Below are 24952 nucleotides of genomic sequence, written 5' to 3'. Positions count from 1 at the left end.
GAGCGGAATTTGAACCGGGAAGTCCGGCCCTTAAGTCTGGCGTGGACCCCCGCTCCTCCAGCGAGTCGCGCGCCGTGATGAACCCAGGAGTCAGTCCGCGAGCGGACGGCGGGGGCGCGCCCGTGGCTCCCCGGCTGCGGCGGCCGGGCGCGCGGACAAAGGCCCGGCGGAGGCGGCCCGCGGGACGGCGGGCTCGCGGCGGGGCCGGGAGTGGGGGCCGGGCCCTTTAAGTGGGCCTGGCCGGCGGCGCGGGGGGCGGGCCGGGGCGGGCCGGGGGCGGGAGGCGCGGCGGGCCCGGCCGGAGGGCGCGCGGAGCGAAGGGCGGCGGCGGCGGCGGCTACTCGCGCTCGGCCCGGGCCCCGGATCGCACTCGGCCCCCGGCTTCCGACCCGCGGCGGCGCGCCCCCCGCGGCCCCGGCCCCCCGCGCCCCCCGCGGTCCCCGCTCCCTCCGCACCCGCGCTCGGCCCGGCGGAGGAGCGGCCATGCCGCCGCGGCGCAGCATCGTGGAGGTGAAGGTGCTGGACGTGCAGAAGCGGCGGGTGCCCAACAAGCATTATGTGAGTGCCGCGCGGCCCCCGCGCCCCCCGCGCCCCCCGCGCCCGTGCCCGCCGGGGGGGCCGGGAGCCCCCCGGCTCTGGAAACTTCTGCCTCCGGGTGTTTCTCCCCCACCTCCCCTGCGCCCCGCTGCCGCACCGCCCGGGTCTCCCGGCGCCTCCCCCTCCTCTCCCCTCCCCTCCCCTCCCCTCCCCTCCCCTCCCCTCCCCTCCCCTCCCCTCCCCCTCCTCTCCTCTCCCCTCCCCCTCCCCTCCCCCTCCCCTCCCCCCTTTTGCCGGGTTCCCGTCTTCCTTCCCAGCCTCCCCCCTCGCCCCCGTGCCTCCTCTCGTACCCGCTCCGTCTCCCCCTTTCCCCCCACTCCTGCCCTGCCTGTCCGTGGAGAAGTATGTCCCCAGCGAAGTAGGGGGCAGAGAGACAGACAGAGGGGAGAGCGGAGCGCCTGTGCTCAGGCCCCGCCTGGTCCGGGCGCGGGGACCGCAGTGACCAGCCACAGGTAGCCTGTGTCCTCTTGGAGGGGCCAGCCTGAGCGCCCCGGGGAGGAGATGCCTGGGAATGGACCGCCGAGGGCCTGCACCTTAAAATAGGTTACACACACACACACACACACACACACGCGGCCCCCTCTCTCCTATAACTTGTTTTTAAACGTCCTTAAAGTTTTCTCCTGGTGTCTCCCTCTGTAAAATGGGAATCTCGTTTAGAGCCGTTGGGGACTTGAGAAAATGGGCCCATAGCTTCATTTTGCAGATGGGAAGGCTGAGGCTCAAAGAGGCTGCAGGCTCTGGAAGGTGGAGCTGAACTCAGCTCTCCCCTGCCCCTGGAAGGGGGGTGTCTGGGGCAGACGGTGACCCGCAGGTGGGGAAATGGCTTCCACAGCAGCCTAGCAGCTGAATCTCGGGGTTCAGGGGGCCCTGGGACCACCTCAGAGGTTTGGGGTGCAGGAATAATGGGGCCCGGCGGTGCTGGGCGGGGAGATGCAGGCCTCCCTCCTGGAGGGCAGGGCTGTGGCGTGTCTGCTGGTGAGAGGGGGCAGTGGCAGCACCTCGCTGCAGAGAAGTTCACCAGGAAGGAAAAAAGAGCAAGAGGGAGGGAAAAGCCTAACAAAGAAGAGTAGAACAATGAAGAGCGGAGGGCGTTGGCTGGCCGCCTCGGCCCCTGCCTCCCCGCAAGTCGCCTTTGGGTCTGTTTTCTTCAGAGGCTCCTGCCGAGCTGGTCGACGTGCCCTCGGCGGGAGCCTGTGAAGTCCCGGGAGGAGGTGGCCGGGCCCACCCTGCGCTGGGCGAGAGGGTGTGCGGTGCGAGCCTGTATTGTTATTGGCCGGGCGGCTGGTTATACAGCCCTTTGCCAGGCAGGGGGAAGCTATTTCCTGGACCTGTGGCATCTTTAAATAGAGCAAAGTTTCCCTTGCTTCCAGAACTGGGCTAAATTGTCTTGTGTGTGTGTGTGTGTGTGTGTGTGTGTGTGTGTGAGCTGTTTCAAATGCTGCCAACTCTTGGTTTCTTGTTTGAGCCTGTTGAATGTGTAACTGAGTTGCCTCTTTAGTACGGGACGGTTTCACCAACATGGCAACACATGGAAGTCTGAGGTGCTCCGTGCCGCCTCCCACCAGACCTGTGAGCTGGCAAAACCAGAATAGATACAGCCACCACGAACTGGCACCATCGTCCACTCGCTCTCTCCTGTCCTCTCCTTTCACACCCATGTTAGGCAGAGGTTCTTCAGCCCACTTGACAGATGCGGAAACTGAGGCTCAGAAAGGTGACGTCCTAGGCCTGAGGTCACAGTCAGGGGCAGAGCAGGGATATAAATGCAAGTCCGTTGGACCCCCCAAAGTGGCGTTCCACCAGACCACACCACTTCCCAGATCCCATGCCCTCAGAGTGTCCCTAAGCAAAGCTCCCAAAACACCAGGGAGTCTGCCATCATTTATGACCACCCTGAGGCTTTCATCCTCTGCTTAGTCAGATCCCTTTCTACCAGTTTTTTGAAGGTTCTGCAGCTTCGAGAGGCATCTTTCTAAGCTTTCAACCACTTTTTAGGAGCCTCTTGAGACAAGCCTCTAAATGTTCAAATGTGGACTTGAGTTCAAATCTTGGCCTCACAGTTTGCTAGCTGTGTGGCCTCTCAGAGCCTCAGTTTTCTCTTCTGTAAGCTGGGGGTGAGGGTGCCCTCTCCCTAAGGGGAAGGACCGTGTGACTGATAGGGTTGGCTTTCCATAACTGTTAGATGCCTGCCTCCCTGCTCCGTGGTGTCTGTGTCACTCTGATGGGAACATGCTGAAGTCACATGGGGAGGGATTTCAGCAAGAAGTTGTTTTTCTGCATGTGAGTTTAGTCACTCTTGTGATTCAAGGTGCCCCCCTCCTTTGTATCCAGCCTTTTTGGTTCATCAGATGAAGAGGGGTGATGGGTTGAACTGAAGCTTGAGTCATCCGCAAGAATGGAGCAGGTTTAATGCCATGATGGCAGGGGATTTGAACCTTCCAGAAGCTGCCAGGAGCCCCCACTCTTGTTCTCAAGCCATACCACCCCACCACTCTGGAAGGAATGGGGCGTGGAGGCAGCTATCGGCATGGGCCTGGACTCTCATCCCATTTGGTATCCACCTTTCTGAACCTGGCCTAACCACCCTGGAGAGAGTGTGAGCAGGGGAGCTGGACAGTCCTGGGCTCTGCTACTTCCCACTATGTGATGTTGGGCTGGTGGATTTACCTCGCTTGGCTCCATCTTCTGTAATCTGAAAATTGTAAGCACTGTTACTTGCCTCAAGGGCAGAATTTCTCAGCCTCCACACTGTTGACATTTTGGGCAGATGATTCTTTGTCGTGGGGTCTGTCCTGTGCACTGTCGGATGTTTAGCAGCATCTCTGGCTTCTACCCACTAGATGCCAGTAGCATCACCCTTCCCTATTGTGACAACCAAAAATGTGTCTAGACATGTTCCCTAGGGGGTCAAAGTCAGACACATCCCTACTCCAAGCACTGCATTAGAATACATAAATCAGAATATATAAATCCGTTATGGAGCCTTAATTCCCTCCAGCCCTCTCCCCTTTTGTAGCTAGCCCAGCCACCCCCTGCTCAACACTCAGTTGCCTTGGAGGGAACAGGTCACAGGTTCTGTAGATAATCACTGGAGAACTGTACCTGGAGCTTGGGGCTGCCTATCAGGGCTGGGCAGCCTGTTTCTCCTGAAATGGCATATTTTCCATGATCAGGGTGGCATCCTGTCCATGCCCTGCCCCAGCCTCATTCACCTGTTGGCAGAGCCACGGGCCAGGTGTGAAGAATGCAGGGGCAGAAGCTCCCAGGGGCCTTGAGATCCTAGCTGCTGGGTAGCGATTACTGTTGGTGATAATATCAATGATGTTACTTGGAGTGGGCTCCCCTGGAGCCCCGCGCTCTGTCTGAGGCTGGGAGCTTCTGCCTTTGGGGGCGGCTGCCTTTCTCTGCCAACCCCTTTCCTGCCCCAGAGCCAGGGCCTTCGGGATGAGTGGAGAGGGGGATTTCAAGTTTGACACTCTGAGGAGATCCTCCCCAGCTAGGCTATCTTCTGGCTTGGGAGGAGGAAGTTCCCCCTGTAGGTTTTGTGGGTTTTATTTGATTACCCCACTTCCTGCTCTGGAGTGGGATGTACAGAAGCCCTGGATTTAAACGAGGCTTCATCACCAGGGCCCGAGCTGCTGGCTCATTCCATCATGCGATCGTTAGATGTTAAGAAGAGCGCGATGGTAGTAGTGAGAGCAGCGATACTCATAATAGCTGAAATCGGAGCAGTTGTTGCGGGCCAGGCACTGGGTTAAGCTCTTTGTGTATGTAGTCATCACAGCAGCCCTTTAAAACAGGTACTTTTTTTAGTTATATTGATATACTGCTTCAAGTAGATGGATGCATAGAATAAAATAAATATTTGTCCACCATCCAGCTGTTAGATCTTTACATTTTGCCTTATTTGTCTCACATCATTTTTATTTTTAAGAAATAAAACATTGCAGAAGCAAAGCCCCCTGTGTACCCTCCCCAACACCCCCCCCATAAAAAAACCAATGTCCTCTCTTTGCTGTTTGTCAGTCCCATGCACTTTTTAAAAATAGACTATTAGATAGGATTTTTTCCTTTAACAGCTTTATTGGGGTATAATTTCCATATTGTAATATCCATTGCAAGTGTACAGTTTGCAGATTTCTTTTAGTAAATTTATAGAGCTGTGCAACCATCACCACAGTACAGTTGTATAATATTTCTACCACCCTCCCCCACCAAAAAAAATCCCTTGTGGCTGTTTGCTATCAATTCCCTCTCCCCAACCACGTGTCTTTTAATGTTTTTACCTTTTTTTTTCAAACCTCACCTGAGGGTATTTTTTCCATTGCTTTTTCAGAGAGAGAATGGAAGGGAGAGAGAGAGAGAGAAACATGGGTGTGAGAGAGACACATCGATTGGTTGCCCCCCGCATGTGCCCTGACCTAGATGAGCCTGCAACCGAGGTACATGCCCTTGGCCGGAATCAAACCCGGGACCCTTCAGTCCACAGGCCGACACTAACCACTGAGCCAAACCGGCCAGGGCAAGTTTCTACCTTTTTAACACTTCCAAAAATCTTGTGGTGAATGTTTTAAAACTTCATAAAAACATTACACTTTTGAGATCTTTGTTGCTACTGTGGCCCCAGTTCCTTTTAACTGCTGTTTAATATCCCACTTGGGCTTCTGCTTGGGTGTTTTCAGCAGTTCACTTCCTGGAGCTGCTTCCAAGCACAGTTGCCTGGAGCGGGATTGCTGGGACCTGGGGTTTGCGTTTTCACCTTTCCATTTACATCCCCGGGAGCAGTGCCTCTAGGTTCCTTTGCTCTGTGTTCTTGCTGACACTCCAGTTGTCGGACTTTTTAGTTTTTGCCAGTCTGGGGGTGCAGAATAGCATCTCATGGTGGTTGCTTTTCACAGCTGTATCTGCCGTTTGCGTTTCCTCTTCTGTAAATTACCTGTTTTATCTTTTGCCCTCTTTTCCAGTATATTGGGTTACTTGTCTTCTATTAATTAGTACAATGTATTTATGCATCCAGGACCCTAATCCTTCAGGACGTTATATTAGCATTCCCATTTTCCCATTGTGACTAGAGGCTCAGAGCAGTGGAGGCACTGCCTGAGGTCGTGCAGCAGGGAATGGCGGTGTGGGGACTGAGCAAATGCCTGTGTGTCTGGGAGAGGCAGCAGCCCTGGGATCCCACCCCTGAGCCAAGTGACCTTCAGTGGTCACTTAAGCTCCTTTGCCCCAGTTTCCCCATCCTGGCCCTTCCCTCACCCCCCTCTTCCCTGCACCTGGATGGGTGAAACGCAAGCCTCCGCCATCCCCTAGTCATTGTCGCTCCAGGGGAACTCTGGGTTGATTGTGCTCCTGGAGTGATGGCATCGCCAACCTTGAAACCTCCCTCCTCTCTTGGTCAGGCTCTGAGAGCCCAGGGGTCACTGTTCTGAGCAGCTGAGATTTGCAGGGTAGGTCACCCCTTACTAGGCGTTACTGGAGCTCTCTCCTGGTCTATGGGAGGCCTCTGGCTGGCGAGCTTGGTGGTCTGGAACAGACTGTGAATCTGCTGCCCACCTTAGCTGCATTCTGTTTTCCAGCCACCAGTTGCCTCCCCCTGGCACACCCTTTTGCAGAAGCATGCCGGGCAGCAAACATGAGTGGAAAGAGCTTGTTAGAGACAAACATCTGGGCACTCAACCCTCAGACTTAGTTTCTGCGTCTATAACATGAATACAGGGTCTTCCTTCGAAGACCACTGTGTGCTTCTTTGATAACATATGCCCCCAATCTCTAATCCGTCCCTCCTGCTGGGGGCATGAATGTCAGCTACTAGCTCAGGTCTTAGGACCCACCATGACCTTCAAGATGAAAAGACCTGACTTTGGGTCCTCTTCAAGCGCTCCTGAGCTGGATGACCTTGCTACCTGAGGGTTTGTGAAATGGAGCTAGTCATAGTGCTTACCCGCAAGTCCAGGGCAACTGTGAGGATTAATTATGTCCCTCAACATTGCATGTGATGCCTCCTTATAAAGGCACTCAGTGGTGGTAGTCATAAAGAGTGATATTGATGATGGTAATAGCCTCGATATGAATCTCTGCCCCTCTCCTGCTGGCTGCCCTGGGGGCGTGCTATGGGTTTTCCATGTTCTTTAGTTTGAGAGGCATTTATGGAGTGCCTGCCCCAAGCTGGACACCCTGCTGCCACTGGGATCGCCGTGAGCAAGGCTGAGCCTGTCTGCCTGCTTTACGGGTGTGTTCTTGTCCTGCGCTCTGTGTCACACAGAGATGGTGCCCTCAGTAGACAGGAAGGCCTTGCAGGTAGGGTTTTAACGAATGGTTATTGCTTTTTTTTTTTTTTTTTTTTTTTTAGTATATCGGTTTCAGAGAGAGGAAGGAAGAGGGAGAGAGAGAAACATCAATGAGAGAGTCATTGATTGACTGCCTCCTGCACGCCCCTACCAGGGATCTAGCCCGCAGTGCATGTGCCCTGACCAGGAATCAAACTGTGATCTCCTGCATCATAGGTTGATGCTTAACTGCTGAGCCACACTGGCCAGGCGGTTATTGCTTTTTTGTGATTGAAAAACAGTGGACATCAGCTGTAGAGCGCCATCCTGGCCCGTGGTTGCAAGGAGCCAGAGCCTCCCCTCACCTGCGGGTTCGTCTTTAGTAGCTGTCCCAGCCTGCTTCTCTTGTACTCTGGGCTCCTGCAGTTGTCTCAAGATCAAATGGGGTGGGCCTTTCATATTGTCAGATTGCTCAAATGTCACTTTAGATCAAGCTTTCTTGGGCCATTCCTTGCTTCTGGTAAAGCAGAGAAAGCACGCCAGGCAGCCTGGGTTCAAGTCCCTGCTCTGCCACCTACCAACAGTGATCTTAGACAAATTACTTACCTCTCTGTACCTCAGTTCCCTCATCTGTCAAATGGAATAAAAATATAGTAAAACCTCGATTTAACGGACTGATTCGGGTGAGGGAATGTCAAAGTCGAAAGTATTATGCAGGGTGTCCCCAAAAAATCTATACGCACTTTGAATGATTCTAAAGTCAGTGTTTATTAACATACAGTTTATTTTCAAATTTTAAAAGACTCTACAGAAGTGAAGAATTATTTTGCCAATGCTTGTTTTCAAATGGATGAACTTCTGTGCCAGGCACTGCTGGTAACACAAAGCAATGGAATTGCAAACCCCAAGAACCATTCTGTTCGGTGTTTGTGACCCCTCAACTCGTCGACTGCTGCCCCTTTTGTACTGTAAACGTCATCTTTCATGTATCCCCATTAAAAAAGTCTGGTGACACTTTAGGATAAATTTTCTTTGTTCAAATCTTAGCCTGGCTTCACTCATTATTTTGAATCAGTTAAGCGTGAAAAGGAGTGAAAATTTAGTGAGTTTTATCAGCTGTTAAAGTGTGTATACATTTTTTTGGGACACCTTGTATGATAAAGTAGGTTTTCCAAATGTAAATGTTAAAAAATTGACAAATTGGTTAGTTTACTTGTTTTTACTTATGTAGACACATTTGTGTAATTAAAATTAAGTATGTATGAAAAGTTTAATTTCACAGAACAGTTTTCTATATGTATTACTATAATTTTCAATTTATACTGAATAGGTCTAGTAAATGCGTGCATTCACCACTCACTGCGAGTAAACAAACGCGTATGGCTGGGGCGTGGCTTAGCGCACGTGGGAACAGCCACCGGCACTCGTTAAAACTGCTGCAGAAAGTCACGCCACTGGACAGTAGAACCAGTTAACGTGCACGATGCACTGTGAACATGTGCTAATCATTCTCGAACATTGTTTACAAGTGGTGACTCTTGGATTTAAATATGTAGACTATAGTTATAGATATGTAATATTTATGTTGATGAAATTACTACAGTATTTTGTTCAGCATATAGCCTATTTGTTAAAAATTGTTAAAAATAGCAGTGAATTAATAACAAAAAACCCCTGTTAATTATAAGCAAATCTTGGTTAAAAGCATTTTAAAATCAACAGGGTGTTAATTTTCACATATGACATATGGACCAGAAATTTTGTCTGTTGAATCCAGTCTGTAAAATCAAGATCTGCAAAATCGAGGGTTTACTGTAGTTCCAATTTCATAGAGCTGATGTGAGGATTAAATGGGCCGAGCATTCAGTAGGGCTTGATTACTAGGAGCTGTCCTAACATAGTATCCTAATGTAGTGCGTATTGCACACTAATGTAGTGTACATAGTACCACTGTGATAGTAAACAGTTGGTAACCACTCAAGCATCCATCAGCAGAGAACAAGAGAGAGCAAACATACTCTGTATGCTATAGCCACAAGCTAGGACACCAAAGATGGTAAAAATGTATTCCGTCTCCTGTCATGGGAAGAGGAAATAGTAAAAGCTGGTTGCAAAACAACAGACAGGCTGATTCCCACCTCATTACAGATTAAGGATGGAAATCTGTAACTGTGTGAGCACAGAAATGTAGCTGATGAAATATATGTCCCTTTTTTTTCTTTGCTCATCTGTGCTTTTCTCCATTTTCCAAACGTTCTGCAGTGAACACATATTCCTGTTTGTAGTAAAAGTAAAAAAACCGCGCGTGCTCATTTGAAAAAAAGCAGCCGTGCCCGGCTGTGGTGGCTCCAGCCAGGTCCCACTTCCTGCCACCCGGCCTGTCCCGAGCAGTGGGCTTGCCCGGCTCCTCCGAGAATCAGTTCTCTGAGGTGGGCGCCAGCCTCCCAGGCTCCTGCCCCACAGAGGGAGGTCTCAGGATGTGGCTTTCCCATCGTCGGAGAGCCCAAGAAGTGGAAAGAGATGTGTTTAAAATACCACGAGGGAAGGCCTGAGCAGATGCTTTTCCAGTTGAAATGCTCCCTGCTCAGCAGGCCCGGGCCCTGGTCCCATAGCGCCTGCAGCTCAGTAGGGCTGGAAAGAATTGCAGGTCTGAGTTCGGTGCTCTTCACGCCAAGGTCACAGGGGCACCAGAAAGATCGTCCAGGGGAGAGCTGTGCCCCGCACCCCACTTCCCCGAGCGTTTCATATGTCCGCTTGTTACCCACCCGGAGGGGCCCAGGAGTCAGCATGCAGCACAGTTATCACGCTGCCAGCGGGACTAGGGGGCCGCACTGTCATTGCACCTCTCATCCAGGACACTCATATCCTGGTTGCCGCTGTGCGTGCTTTTTCCTCGGAGAAGCTGTGGTCGGGGGAACGGTGTTGCTGTGCATGACTCAGTTTCCTCCTTCCCCTCGGAGATGAGGGCCAGCTGTGGGTCACTGCAGCGGCAGGAAGGGAGCTGCCCGCCGAGCATCCCGTCGGCCTGGGGGGCGCAGACAGTGTGTCCTGAGCAGCCACCTTGGCCGAGGACAAGAGACAAGCTTATTAGGAAGCCATGTGGCTGGAGGGTTGCAACCCACTCAGAGCCTGGGTTCTGTCCTGGTTCCGTCCTTTACTCGCTCTTGGCACTGAGCCCTCTCCTCTGGGCAGAGGGTGGCTTTAGTGGGAAATTGAATGAGCTTTTGTGCAGAGCGCCTGAGGGAGGGTGCTGCTGGGATGGTTGTGCTTGGAGCTTCCCGGCCTGGGGTGATGCTGCGGCCCTGTGGTGGGTCAGCCAGACCCTGGGTGGAGCTGGCATCCCTGCCCCCCGCTGTGACATGGGAACTGGCTGCTGAGACAGACCCGGGAGGCTCAGTGTTTCCGCAGTGGGCAGTGGCTCGTGTGGCTCACTCCTCCCAGACTCTGCCCCTGCCAGGAGCCAACAGGCCCGAGCTTTGCCACAGCCATCTATCCTCCACCCTGGTGTTCTCTCCGGCATCTGCTGGTTCAGATGCCAACCTGCAGGCGGCGAGCCCAAGCCCAGGGCCCTCTTCGTGGAGTGAAGGGAGAAGGGACTGGAGGTGCATCTCCTGTGCGTGTGGGCAGAGCTTTGCCGCCAGCTTCTGCAGCTGGTCTCAGGCCATCGAGGGCTCAGGGTTGCCAGATTTACCGAATGAAAATGCAGGAAGCCCAGTGAAATTTGAATTTCAGTTAAACATGCAATATTAGGGACATACTTATACTAACAAAAGTATTCATTGTTTATTTGAAATTCAGATTTTACTGGGCATCCTATACTCCCAGAACCACCACTTTCAGAAGAACAACCACAACCAGGAAACCTTTGTACTTTTTAACATCAGCAACGTTTCTGGAGAATTCACTGCACAAACATAAGCCCCTCCAGGGCCAGGCACTTTTGACACAGAGGGATGATCTATAGATGCGCACACAGGGGACTCAGACCTCAAGGTCAATGGCCTAAAGGAAACAGGTAGACAGGGCTAGTCTGGTACTTGCAGAGTGAGCAGAGGCCTGTGCCCTTCGGTTCTGGGAAGTAAGACTTAGAGAAGATGCCACAGAAGAGGTGGCCCACGGCAGATCTCAAAGCACGGGAGGGATGTTGCCAAGTAGAGAAGGGTGAAGGAATTTCACGTAGAGAGAACATGAGGACAAAAAAGCAGAAACCTTGGCATGTCGCCTGTTCGAAACAAGCAGGAGAGATTTGAGTGGCAGAGGTGAAGCTTGACCGGTAGGTGGGGGCCAGAAGGATCTGAGGGCTCCTTGTTGGGCCGAGAACCACAAAATAATGCAAAGCATGGACCCCACCTTCAAAAGGACCGTGTGCCCAGTACACATGGGCCTGGGGACCAGAGGTTTCCAAGATGGAAGTCACTGGAGTAGGTGAGAGGAACTGGTACTTAGGGGTTCTCCCCCAGCTTGATGGATAGGAGGGCCTTTCACAGGAAAGTGGAGGGGACAGAGGACCTGTTCATAGGAGGGTTGTGTGAGGACAGAGGAAAATCAGGATTTGAAAGAGAGAGGGCGGACTATGGAAGCCAGTAGGAATTCTCAAATTTGGGAAGAATTAAATTACTCCAGGATTGTTTTGTTCTCAAGGCTTAATAATATTTTTTTATTATTGAATAGCTATTCTTTTTTTTTTTTTTAATATATCTTTATTCATTTCAGAGAGAGGAAAGGAGAGGGAGAGAGAGAGATAGAAACATCAATGATGAGAGAGCCATTGATCAAGCCCGCGACCCGGGCATGTGCCCTGACCAGGAATCGAACCTGGATCGCCTGGATCCTAGGTCAACACTCAACTGCTGAGCCATGCCCGGCTGGGCTGAATAGCTATTCTTTATCTGAGTGTTACTATGTGCTCAAGGCCATTCATGCCTATGTCACTGAATCCGCTCAGCAGCTCCGAGATTAGGAAATTAGTCAGGATTCTTGGGTTGCAAGCGACAGAAACGGACCTGGCTAACTTAAGCCATAGGCAATGTATTGGAAAGGTGGCTCTGACAGAATCATGGGGAAACTCAGCCCCCAGGCATGGGAAGGACCTGAGCAGCTGGCACCACCCAGGGAGTAGGAAGTGCCCGGGGCATGAGAACATCACCAGAGGCAGGCGGCTGCTCCATCCCTCAGTCCTCATGGCCACTCACAAAAGAGTCCAGTTCGAGGAAGGGTGAATCTTCGTGGCCCAGCCAGATCACCTGGCCCTCCCTGGGCCAGCAAGGGCGGGATATTGCGATAGTCCAAGTAGCAAGAGGGAAGGGATGGGCCTTGCAGGAGATTCAGGACACTCTTGCTGGAAGAAGAAGGCATGGAGCCTGGACAGGCGGAAACAGTAGATGTCTGCTATGTAGGTACCATTATTAACCCATTTCACAAATTTGGAGACTGAGGCTTAGAAAGGTGAAGTGATTTGCCCAGGATCACACTTGGCTCTGCTGCCTGTCCTTGACTATAAATAGGGCACAGTCAACTCACCCCAGGACTCAAAGAGAAACATTGCCTTAAAGCAAATGGTTAATATTTTCTGTTCTGCTTAATTAAGCAGAATTGCATGGACCCCCTGCTTACTGCTCTGGCAAAGAAAGCTAGAAACCCACGCAGTTGCGTCACCATTTCCTCCTCCCCAGCCAAGGTGTGAATCAGCAGCCTGTGGCTTCGGGCCACTCTTGGCTGCCAGTCAGTTGCACAGATGTGGGTTTTTTGTCTGTCCTCAGTCAGGCCTGGCCCTGAGCCGGAGAGAGGCTGAGGTGACCAGGAAGCCTTTGTCCTCATAGAGGTCACCGTCTGGAACGTGTCACCGCAGCATAAGGGCTGTGACAGGGCCTGGCGTGGACTGTGGGGACAGGGCAGGGGCGTGAGGCCTGGACTGTCTGTTCCCTGCTGGGACAGAGAGCTGTGCTCTGAGCTGGGGTCCAGGGATGGGTGTTCTGAGACGGGAAAAGCTGACTCATAAGGGTCTTCCTAATATGGGTAGAATTCAGAGGGTCCTTGAACTTGGAAGGGGGAAAAGTATATCTTTAGTCTAACCTCCAACAGTAATTTAGCATTACCTTCGTTACAAATGAAGGCAGCAACCCTCTGTGATCGTAATGATACCTGTGACTTTGTCACCAGCAGAAATTCACTGATATTTTCATATCATTTTATGGTTTCACAAATCCCAGTAGATCGTTTATACTCAACACTACTTCAGAATAGTGATGTTACTTGACCAACAACTAGATTTTGTTATTTATTGCAGTAATAAATGTGTACTTTATAATTTTATTTTTGGAACCTTTTTATTATATTCAGTATAATTAGTTTTACCTAGAATCCTATGAGCTTCATCTTATTTGTTTTAAATAATTCTGAGAAAGGGTCTATGGGTTTCATCAGATTGTCAGAAGGGTCTGTGGCAGGGAAAACAGATGAGACTTCTGGGTAGAAGTTCCAGAATTTGGGCTTGGAAGCCAGGTGGCTCTGCCAGTTACCAGCTGAGTGTGTGACCTCATTAAGTGACTTAACTTCTCTGTGCCTCAGTTTCTTCATCTATAAAATGAGGGTAAAAATAATACCTACTGGGGGTTATTTCCTATAAAGGGTGTAGAGCAGTGCCTGGCACATGAAAGTGCTGAATAAAATAGTTACCTATGAGTATTACCTTTACCATTGTCATCATCACTGTTACCTGACTAGTGATGTACATTTTTAATAAGCATCCCCTGATGGTATGACACAGGTGGTTTGGAATAACCACATGTCGACAAACATACTTTACATCAGGGGTGAGGAACGTCTGGCCCGCGGGCCATATATGGCCTGTGAAACCATATCGTCTGGCCCTGCCAAGGCCTCACCAAAGAGAAGCAGTTCCAGCCATCACCTTAGGGATGAGTTAATTAAATGTTTGCCCAAATATAGCAGGCTAATTTTTAAGTTGATAATTTTGTATGGCCTGCGAATGATGTAGTAAATATCCAGATGGCCCTTGGCAGAAAAAAGGTTCCCCACTCCTGCACATGGACTGACCCAAGATGCACCCCTAAGGTTTAAAGTGATTTTCCCTGAAGATTTATATATTTGGATACTCAGCAGTGTGGTAATTAAAACAGTGTTGTACCCAGCCAGGCGTGGCTCAGAGGTTGAGCATTGGATCCAGGAGATCGAGGTTCGATCCCCTGTCAGGGCACATGCCCGGGTTTCAGGTTCAATCCCCAGCCTGGGGGCTGCAGGAGGCAGCCGATCAGTGACTCTCATCATTGATGTTTCTATCTCTCTCTCTCTCCCTCTCCCTTCCTCTCTCTGAAATCAATAAAGATGTACTTTTAAAAAAAACACACAAAAAACCAGTGTTGAAAATAGCCTGAATGTTTATCATTGGAGGCATGATTAAGTAAATGATATACAGCCTTACAGGATCCTTTAAAAAAGGTTTGTTCAAAGAATTTATAATGAAATGGAAAAATGCTCACCATATAATACAATTGAAAAAATCAAATCATATATACAGTGTGATCTTAATCTCAAAAAATACTTCCATACGGTGTAGAAAAGGGGCCTGGGAGGAAGTCTGCCCAGAGCACCTTCTCTGGTGGTGGAAGCGTGGATGGTGGTTAAGGTCTTGGGCTGCTTGTTACCAGCCGAGTTGAACTCCTACCTTGACCTCCACTGCAGAGTGGAAGGAGCGTGGCCTGATAAGAAGCCCATGGAGACGGTTGTTGTGAGCAATTACATTGTTTTAAACTTTTATATTATGTATTATCCCAGGTTTCTCTATGGGGAGAGGATGGTGTAGGATGGTAGGGTCAGGAGAGCTTCCAGGGACCCTGCTTCCCTTGCTCCCCTTTTTCCTGCCTCAAAGACTTGTGTGTGGAGCATGAGAAGCCAGCAGAAAAGTCCACACAGGGGCTCAAATTGAAGCTGGGCAGAATAGCCTCTGTCAGGTGGGGGGCCCAGCAGGGTATCGGTGCAGGGGTGGGTGGCCAGAGGTACCCACAGAACCTGACTCGCGGCAACCACGTAGGATTTCATGCGAGAAAAGGGGGCCCTTGGCTGTACAAAATTTGGAACTCACTTATGCAGCCGCCCTACTTTATCTGGTGCAGGAATCCCTACTCCCCTAATGACACCCCTAGCTGTCCCCAGGATCTTTCGCTGCTATGAAATGGGGTGAATAAGAAGCTCCACTTCATAGGGCTTCCTGAGAGCAGTGCTGGGGGGTTAGCAAGTCTGAGTGCACATTAGGTGTTGGCCCTCATCCTTCAGGATCCAGAGCAGTTGTCTTTCCTCTGAAAGCCTCTAGAAGCTCCACCCCCAGAATTTTCCTCCTCACCTCTGGGTTCCCGTGGCAGATATAAAGTGCTGCTTAGGGGACCTGTGGCCTGTGGGAGAACTCTAATGTCCTCTCTCTTGAGTACCTACTATGCACCAGGCACTGTGCTGGGTGAGAACTGAGACCACATGACCCCATATCCTGGGCTTTTCCCACCGTGTCCCAGCCTGGGTTAGTTTTTGGTTCTGTTATATGCTGGCCGTGTGACCTTGGAGAGTCAGCTACCCTTTCTGAGTCACCAGATCCCGTGACATAAATGAAACCCTTAGCGTCTTGCCCAATCAGCCCTATCAGCGTGGCCCATTTTGATGCTTTTTCATTACTTGGACAGCTTTATGCCTGTTGTCTGTATGCCTTGCACACAGTGGGTGCTCTTGTTGGCTGCCTGGCTCTCTCTAGGCAGCGCTCTTAACACAGGCAAGGCCCCGACTGGAAATCGCTCAGCTGTTTCCTGTGTTGTTCTGGGCTCCTGGGAGGGAGGCCTGGCAGCCTTGGAGAGCTCCGCAAGCCCTAAGTGCCTGCCCTGGAGGCTTTCCTAGAAAGCCAGCCTGCAGGTTGGTTTCGGCCGAGCCTGGGTTCCAGCTGCCAGCACCTCTGCTTGCCATTGGAAAGTTCCCCATGCCGCTTTGGGCCAGATGTGTGCGAGGACTTGAGTTGGCAGCCAGAGGTCCTTGCCGGAGCTACACGCCTGGACCAGGGTGTTTCCACCATTTCCATGTTTAGAAGAAGGGACGTGCTCGGCCGGCCTGCCCTGGGAGTGGTTCCCGCCACCCGCCATCTGGATAGGACTCTGACAGTGAGGGGAAGACAGGCTCCGAGGGTGGGCAGCCCTGTATGTGTGGGCACACAGGTAGGGGGCAGTTGATCGGGCTTCACTGCATGATGTTCCTGACTTTACCTTGAAAGATTTGAGTTGGCCCAGGGGAGACAGATGCCATCTAAGCCTCCGGTGCCTCAGCTGTGAGATGTTATCAGTGATGGCACTGCCAGCTGCTTGGGGTCAGACAGCGTGCCCACCGCCTGTTGTGCGCTAGCTCCTTTAATCCTCATCCCACGCTAGAAAGCAGGTTCAGTTATTCCCTCCATTGTACAGATGAGAAAGTGGAGGCCTGGGGCCGCGAAGTGACCTGCAGAGTCACACAGCATCTTCAAGCTATAGAGCCAAGGTACCTGGCTACTCTGAAGCCAGTGCCTGTCCCTTTTTCTTCCCCCAAATGACATTAAAGAGTGTTATTTTTAATTTACATGCGTGCAGGAAAATTCCCTTTTTTGACTTAGTGTTGTGTGAGGTTTTATGCACGCGTAGCTCTAGTGACCACCGGCACAGCTGGGATGCGGGACAATTCCGTCACCCCTCAAAGAATTCCCCAGGGCCGGCCTGACCCTGCAGTGGCCCAATGCTTCCACTCAGAATGGAAGTTGCCCCCATGCTGTTCTGTTTCTCCTTTGCCTGTTCAGAGCAGCCCTGGTGGGGAATGTGGCCTTGGGTTCCCGTGGGGTAGGGCCCATGCCTGCATTCTCCTCTGTCACAAAGCAGGTTCTGTGTCTAGTGCCCTTGGCAGTTGAGCTGCTCATTCAGCCATTACAAGAGCATTGTCCCTTTCCAGACACCCAGAGACTTGAGTGAGGTTGCCCTGACTTCTGACTATGGCACCGTCTTGGCTTTTTGTCCATCTGCCTGTCTGTCCATCTGCCTGTCTGTTTTCCACCAGACATTTCCTGAGAACCCAATGTCACCAGGCACTGGGAGGAATGTGGCAAACTAGGCAGACCTAGTCCCCTGCCCCTTGAGGGCTCCCAGGGAAGTGGGGGTGACAATAGCCCAAATAGAACAGCACTCCAGAGGAATGGGTGCTGAGAGGAATGTAAGCTGACACCGGAGAAATGAATTGCCAAGCAGGTGAGGAGAGGAGCATTCCTACCATTCTCGCCTGATGCAGTGGCATGTGCAGCCCCCTGGCCTGGGGGAGCCTGGCCATGTCGGGGCGGGAAGAGGCCCCCTAAGTCCCATACGTGCCTTTGTTTGTTCCCTGACAAGGCTGACAGCTCCAGAAGGTCAGGGGCTTCTGTCTTCTTCATTCAGGGCCATATCCCCAGCCCTCAGAAGGGAGCCAGGCACTCTGTCGGTATTTGCTGAGTGAGTGAATGAATGAATGAATGAATGAATGAATGAATGAATGAGCTGAAATGTTTCAATGGAGCGCCGAGACACAATTAGATTTTCACTTTAGAGAAAGTGCTCCTCCCTCCCACCTCCCAGCCTGGCACCTCTCTGCATGCGGGTCCAGTCAGAGACCCTCAGCTCCACCGCCCACCTGCGCATTCACTGCGTGCCCCCTGGACAGGAGCTGAGAGAGCACAGCCCTAAACCAGAGCATCTCATCTGCCGCTGACACCACAAGCGCTTGTGTTTGGGCCCTGTTCCAAGCATTCACTTAATTGAAAAGATTGAAAAAAAAAGAAACATTGGCAGCTGGCCACCCCCAGTGTGTCACTGGCTGTGGCGCCTGAGCTTGGTGATTCCTAAGGCTGACGTAGGGACAGGAAAGCTCTGGCCTGGGGCCAGGGCACCCGAGGCCTGGCCTTGGGGAGCTGGGAGAAGGAGACCGGATCCCAGAGACTGAAGGAGCTGGGATTGAATCTGGTGTCACCCGCTTCCCAGCTGCATGATCTCAGGCCTGGTGTCGCCGCTCTGTGCCTGGGTCTCCTGCTGTCCACCCTGAGGGTGGCCCCTCCATCCTGGCAGGCCTTTCGTGAGGACTGCACACTGTCTTCTTAAGGCACCCAGCACAGGGCCAACGTCGCGGAACATTCCCCGGCATGGTCGCCGGTTCTGTCTTGGGCCCTCAGTCACCTTGGTCCCACCTCACTCTGACATTCTGCGATTCCCTCCTAGGTCTCTAAGGCTTCGTGGCATTTGGCAGCCTTTGTCCGGGAATAACTGAAAGATAAACGGACACGTGCTCTTCAGCACTTCTGGTGGCCACAGGCTCTGCGGTGGTGGGAACTCAAACCAGGCAGGGCGTTGCAATCCCAGAAGAGGTTGGGAGCACTGACCTACATAGGCCAGATGTTGGGCAGACAGCTGGGGAGCGCCGACGGATCGCAACCAAAGGGAGCTCGTGGGCTCCCCGGGGAGCAGCAGTCATGCTTCCCATTAGTTAAGCCTGTCCCGCTGCCAGTGCTCTCAGCTCCCTCTCTCCCTGTCTCCTGCTCTGTCTCTCCCTCCCTGCCTCCCTCTCCCTCAGCCTGTGCTCCTCCACCTTCGGCTGGAACAGCATGTTGCCAGAGAGGTGATCTGGGCTTCTCCCAGGACCTGCCAACCTGGAAACCCAGCCAGTGTGGGAACATGATTGGGATGGGTCAGGATTGCACCTTTTATAGTGGTTATTTTTAAACAGGTCTCTAGACTCCTGGGCACCCTGGGACACATTCCTGGGAGCCTTCTCTGTGGGAAGTGGGTTTGTCTGGATCTCATAACTAACACCGCTGCTGACTTCAGGGCTGCACGTGCTTTGGTGTTTATGTTGCTTTGGCTGGGGAGTAAGACGGCTTTAGTTGTCCTGGGCTGGGGACTTGCTGCAGGAACTGCGTAACCTGTGAGCAGCTGTTGCCCTCGGTGTGCTGCACGAGAGACTGTTTTCCTCCCTCCACCTTAAAAAGGGCTCTGCTGTGTCTCAGGTCTGGCTCCAGCCCTCCTTCCTGCTCACTGCTTGGCCTCCCTGATTTCATCATTCCAGCTATAAAATAAGCAACGGTCTAGAGCAGGGTTTTCAAATATTTTAAAGCCCTAGAACCCTCTGCTGTCGGCCTGTGCAGGCCCAGGAGGACTGTGGGCAATGGAGGAGCCCAGGTCCTATCTAAAGCCTCCGTTGATGGCTTTCTATGGCAGTGGGGACACACGAGGTCTGGCGATGGGGCCTGTAGGCTGCTGGGTGACAGACACCCTCTTCCACATACAGAAGAGCTCAAAGTGGTGCTGGCCAGTGGAAACCAGGGAAGAGAGCCCAGACACCCACCTACCTCACCAGGACCCTGGGCTTCCTGCAGGCCAGCTTGACTGCCAGCCAGACTGCTCCTAAGAACTCTCCAGGTTTAAATATGTTTTTATTGATTTCAGAGAAAGGAAGGGAGAGGTAGAAACATCAATGATGAGAGAGAATCATTGATTGACTGCCTCCTGCACGCTCCCTCCTGGGGATCAAGCCCACAACCCAGGCGTGTGCCCTGACCAGAAATCAAACTATGACCTCCTGTTCATGGGTGGATGCTCAGCCACGCTGGCCAGGCATAACTCTCCAGGTTTAAAGTCATCTGAGCAGTCCTTGTGCAGGAGTCCCAGGGGGGCATGAGGATCTTGCAAGGAAATGTGGGCATTGGCATGGAAATGGAAAGCGTCCACAGCAGAGAGTGCAACTCGGAGCAAGTCACTGTACCTCTCAGCCCCTCTGTTTCCCCATTTGTCAAGTGGAGGGGTTGATCTAGGTCGGGGATGTGGGTATTTATAACACATCCTGCTGTGCTGGTGCCCATGGCAGGCACTGCTAATGGATCATAGAACGCTGTCTTGCTGATGTTCTTTCTCACAGCCCAGCCCCCTCTGCTCCGCTGATGCCCTCTCTGGATGTTTGCTTCTGTCTCCCAGGTCATTCCAGGCCGCCCACCAATATTGCAGAGCCAGGAGAGGTCTTACAACTTGAGACATGTTGTGGGCTTATTGGCCTATAAACAACACAACTCCAGGTGGCGTGAGCATGGCAAGGAATTCCCCTGAAACGGTGCTGTCCCCATTCCCAAGCCTCCTCCCGGCGCTGTCAGGACTTTGGACATCTCTGCAAACCCCCTTACTGTACATCCTCAGTTCAGTATTTTTCTTCAAATGGAGTCACTTTTTTTTACTTAAATTATTTTTAAAGGGAAACTGTAGCTGTCTGCTGTACGTGAAAAACCAATAGCACTTGCTAGAAACAGAAAGAAATGAAATATAAAGGAGAAAGGAAATCAGTGCTTTAAAGCTCCTAGCTAGTGTTTCCTGCCCCGAGGCCTTCTGGCCCTGCTTTAAGAAAACAGACCTGCAAGTGGTGGAGAAGGTATTATTGAAAAGCCCTTCTTGCCACCTTTCTGAGGACAGAAGGGGATGGCAGAAGCTCTCTCACTATGGGACTCCCTGCATTTTAGTGCTGAGTCCCCGTGTCACCTAAAACCAGCCCCTGCACCCCGAGCTCCTGCGTTCCTGGACGCACAGGGATTAAGGAAAGACCATCACCTTGAAAGGCCCTTGGACCAGACCCTTCTGCACCCCCACTTCCAATCCCTCCCCCAAAGTCAAACCTCTAGCCACTGCAACCCAGACCACCATATAATCACGCTGTCCTGTGACCAATGCGGCAGCCCCACCCCTCCTAATTAATACCACCTGGGAATTTTGGCCGGTTCTTTGCCAACCCTAGAAACCCCACCAAACAGATTTGCAAAGCAGTGAGATTGGAGGATATTCCCCTGAGCCTCAGAGGTTTTATTCACGGGCAGAAACACCTCCTTATGTTTTCAAGTTCACGTGGTGAAAGCATATGAGATCACAGCCCTTCGGAGGTGAAGGTGGGGTGGCCGCTGTGTCGTGTTCTCCTGCCCTGGATAGGGACTGTGTATCCACGGAGTTCTGGGGTCTGCCCCAGAGCTGCAGCCACGAGCACAGATCTGGGCAGTGGGTTTGCAGGCACAGGGCGTATTCGTTAACCAGGGCTGTCTGGGACACATGGGCCCTTGGTCCATTTCCGGCCCACCTCTTAGCTTTGCCCAAGCCTGGCTCCTGGTGTGTTTCAGGGGTGTCTAAGTTTAAATCTTTATTTGTGGATGAACTGCCCCCTTGACTGTTGTCACTTGGAAATGGGACCTAAATTCCTGTGTGCTTAAAGGGGGCCCTCTGGGCACTGGTAGCTTGTACCCCATTGGGCTAGGTTAGACCAGCCAAGGGACTGAGAATGAAGGGGTTAGGATACATTCATCGAACATTCTTCCTGCAGTCCGGCCATGAACAGAGATTCTAACCAATGTAGATTCCAACCCCGGAGCTTTAAAAATAAATCTCATTTGATCTTTACAGTCACCCATGAGGTAGAAAAGACAGGCATCCCCATTTTCCTGGGAACATAGAAGCTCAGAGAGACAAAGGACTTACCATAACCCAGAATGAGGTCAGGGCCAAGGCCCCACTGCTGCTCTCCTCCCTCCCACGTCCACACTTGCACTTGCATCATCAGCTAGGGCAGAGAGGGAGGTGCAGTCATCGGCTGTGACTGCACCCAGTAGGTGCCCGTGATCTGAAGGATGGTGCAGAGGGATGGCCCCACGAATGAGCCAGGGCAGCGAGGGAAGATGGCCTGGGGTTCAAGGCCACAGTCTTATTTTTTAAAAGTCCTGCTTATTCCTACTTCTGGGGCAGGGGCAGGATGCCCTGGAGAGCAAGGCCGACAAGGTTCGAGGTGACCTGCGTCAAGTCCCCTAACCCTACCTTGTAGCCTCAGGCAAGTCACTGCACTCCTGGGCCTCACCAAGAAGCGACCCTCGCCAGGCAAGCGTGGGAAGTGTTCCCGGGCCTGCAGGTTGTGCACCTGCCCACCTCTCTCCCAGGCACCCTGGTGTGGCTCAGCCCCACCCACAGCGGGCCATCAGTTCATCTCCTTGAGGACTTAGAGGAGGTGAAGACACCCAGGACTTCTGGCCCTGGTGACGCTGAGCCCCAGTGGAGAACCCAGGCCTGGGGAGCCCGGGCTCTGTAACTCGCGCAGGCCTGCTGCCGAGGTTGTGTAGGAAGTGATTGTCACGGTGGCCGATTCCGGTTCCGAGCGTCCTGTGGGGGAGCCTGAGGAAAGCCTCCGTAGCGCTCAGACATTACTGTGGTCCCGGCGCTTCCTCATTCCCGGAGAGAGACAGTCCCAGCTGTCCCCTGAGACCCGCTGCTCTGGGGGGAGGTTGTGAAGCAGGACAGTGGGCAGACGGGACAGGCAAGGGGGTGGGATGACCTGAGAGTCACTGCCAGCCTCCCTTCCCACAGACCTCAGGCCCGACCTCCTGGTGTCTGGGCTTCTTCCTCATGTATTCACGAAGCACAGATTTTTCCACTGTGCTCAGCACGGGGCATGCAGTGAACGAGACAGGCTTGGTCTCTGCTCTCACGAAACTTAGAACCTCGTGGGAAGCAGACACTCGGGCAGCTGCAGTGAAGCGTAATCGACTTTGCGATGGGGAAGTGAGTGCCAAGGAAATGTGCAGCAATATTGGTGGGGAGGGAGCAGCCAAGAAGGCTTTCTGGAAGAAGCAGCATTTGAGCTGTGCCCTCTTAGTAGACTTGCAGAACATCCCTCATTCTGGATTTGTCTGATTGTTTGTTTCTGGTGCCATTTAGCTTGTTCCTCTACCTCCTAGAATTCCAGTAAATTGGAACTTGGGTCAAGAGGCTTGAGATTCAGGTTAAACATTTTGGTGACAACACTTGCCAGAAGATTTTTGTATATTTCGTATTGCGTCACCTCAGAGGCCACACAATGTCTGACTGTCCCTCTGTTGGTATGCTAAGTTCGATCACCCGGTTATCGTTTTGACAGCCAGGTCTCTCCATTGAAAAGCTCCATTGTTTTTCCCCTTTGCCGGGAATGTAATCGTGGGGTGATAACTTCCACACCGTGTGACTATCCTGTTCTCCAGTGGCCTTTCACCCAGTGGGAGGGTGTCCACCAAGGACCTTTCCAGAGTGGCTGTGCCGTATTGCCTTCCCACCAGCAAGGTATGAGAGTTCCAGTGGCCCCACACTTTTGTCAGCACTTGTTTTTGTCAGTGTTTTTTAGTTTAGCCATTCTAATAGATGCATGGTGACGTCTTGTCAGGGTTTCAACCTGCCTTTCTCTGGTGGCTAATGACGTTGAACCTCTTCTCATGTACTTATTTGCCACCCCTATATCCTCTTTGATGACATGTCTGTCCATATATTTTGTCCATCTGGTCATTTTGAGAATTTTTAAAACTATATTCTGAATGTAAGTCCTTTATCAGGTGGGCAGCATGTGTTTTGAGGGCTATACCATGAAGGAAGTTTTAGTGTTATTTCCAGGGAACATGATGTGGCTGTGTAGATCTGCTCCAGGAAATCGACTTTCTAAAAAATTACTTTTTAAAATTACGATAAGCCCGGCCGGGCGTGGCTCAGCGGTTGAGCGTCGACCTAGGATCCAGGCGATCAGGGTTCGATTCCCGGTCAGGGCACATGCCCAGGTTGCGGGCTGCAGCCGACCAATGACTTTCTCATCATTGATGTTTCTGTCTCTCTCTCCCCCCTTCCATTCCTCTCTTTGAAATCAATAAAGATACATTAAAAAAAAATAAAATAAAAAAATAAAATAAAATTACGATAAAATATGCATAACATAAATTACCTTTCCACCCACTTTTCGGCGTCCAGTTGAGCAGCACCTTCACATTGTTGTGCAACCATCTCCAGAACTTCTTTTATCTTCCCAAACTGAAACTCCATATCCACTGAGAAACAACTCCCTACTTCCCATGCCCCAGCCCCTGGAACCCACCATTCTGTCTCTGTGAGTCTGACCACTCTGGGTATCTCATATCAGTGGAATCATACAGTATTTGTCTTCTTGTGACTGGTTTATTTCCCTTAGCATAATGTTCCCAGGGTTCATTCGTGGCATAGCGTGTGTCAGAATCTCCTTCCTTTTTAGGACTGAGTAATATTCCACTGTGTGGATGGACCACATTCTGCTTATTCATTCATCCATCAACGGACACGGGTTATTTCCGCCTTTTGGTTATGTGCATGAGGCTGCCATGAAGAAATCTGCCTTTAATTTCCTAACACCAGGCCACTGAGTGTTAACTTGGCGTAGGATATTGTTGGAAAGCCGGGGTTGATGTGTTAGGGTTGCTTTGGTTACAACTAACAGAAACAAACTCAAATGGGCTTAAACAGGAAAGAGAAGGTTCTGGCTGACGTCATGACATGTCCGGGATGCTGGATCTGATGTCACAGGACTTAGCGCCTTTGTCCCTCACTCTGCTTGCTTCTATGTGCAGGCGCTTCCCACATAGTAACTCCTGGTGTGGCATTGTCCTCCCAGCAGCCATTGCAGTGGCCAGAGGGTCTCGTCCCTGATAGGCCATCAAAAGTCCCACAACTGAGTCTCATTGGCCCATCCCGGAACCATCGTGTGGCCAGGGATGGGCAGTTCTCTGGTTGGCCAGCCCTGGGACGTGTGCCCACTCCCTCTCACAAAGATGGGGGGAGGGGTGATCCTCCAAGGAAATTGGGTGCTGTTACCAAAAGGGGAAAGGGAAGGGGGATACCAAATACTCAGGAACATCAGGCAGCTGCTACCAGGGTGGGTGTGGCAGGCATTGGGCAGAGCCCCGTGGACGTTAGTCATTGCAGTGAATCCTCAGGGAGATGATTGTCCCCGATTTAGAGAAAGGGACACTATGTCCAGAGAGGTTGGTACCTTGTGAGTCTTGCCCAGCGGCAGAACTGGCACTGGAACCCAGTGAGCCTGCTCTTTCACCAGCCCCCACACGCTGGGCAGAGCCAAAGCCCTGCGCTGGGACAATTCTCATTAAAAAATTAGGTTTGTGCCGAAAAATGCAGATCATCAACTTGTGTTCAGAGTTTGGTTCCAGTAAACCAATTAGGCCTGCTGCAGAGTCCTTGTACTGTACGTACAGA

General features: G+C 51.8%; 1 protein-coding gene across 2 annotated transcripts in view; it reads left to right on the top strand.

Moving 5' to 3' along the window:
- Window positions 1–428: 428 nt before the first annotated feature.
- Window positions 429–24952, top strand: part of SH3PXD2B (SH3 and PX domains 2B) — an 81672-nt gene continuing 57148 nt past the window's right edge. For both annotated transcript variants that reach the window (XM_087816973.1, XM_087816974.1), the window contains exon 1: window positions 429–558. In XM_087816973.1, the coding sequence (XP_087673099.1) occupies window positions 484–558 (75 nt within the window). In that variant the 5' untranslated portion in view covers window positions 429–483. The remainder of the gene's footprint in view (window positions 559–24952) is intronic.

The sequence above is a fragment of the Miniopterus natalensis genome, chromosome 4 (assembly GCF_054644295.1).
Source record: "Miniopterus natalensis isolate mMinNat1 chromosome 4, mMinNat1.hap1, whole genome shotgun sequence".
In the NCBI taxonomy this organism is placed as follows: domain Eukaryota; kingdom Metazoa; phylum Chordata; class Mammalia; order Chiroptera; family Miniopteridae; genus Miniopterus; species Miniopterus natalensis.
Note: the sequence above shows the minus strand (reverse complement) of the source record. Positions and strands in the feature narration are given on the sequence as shown.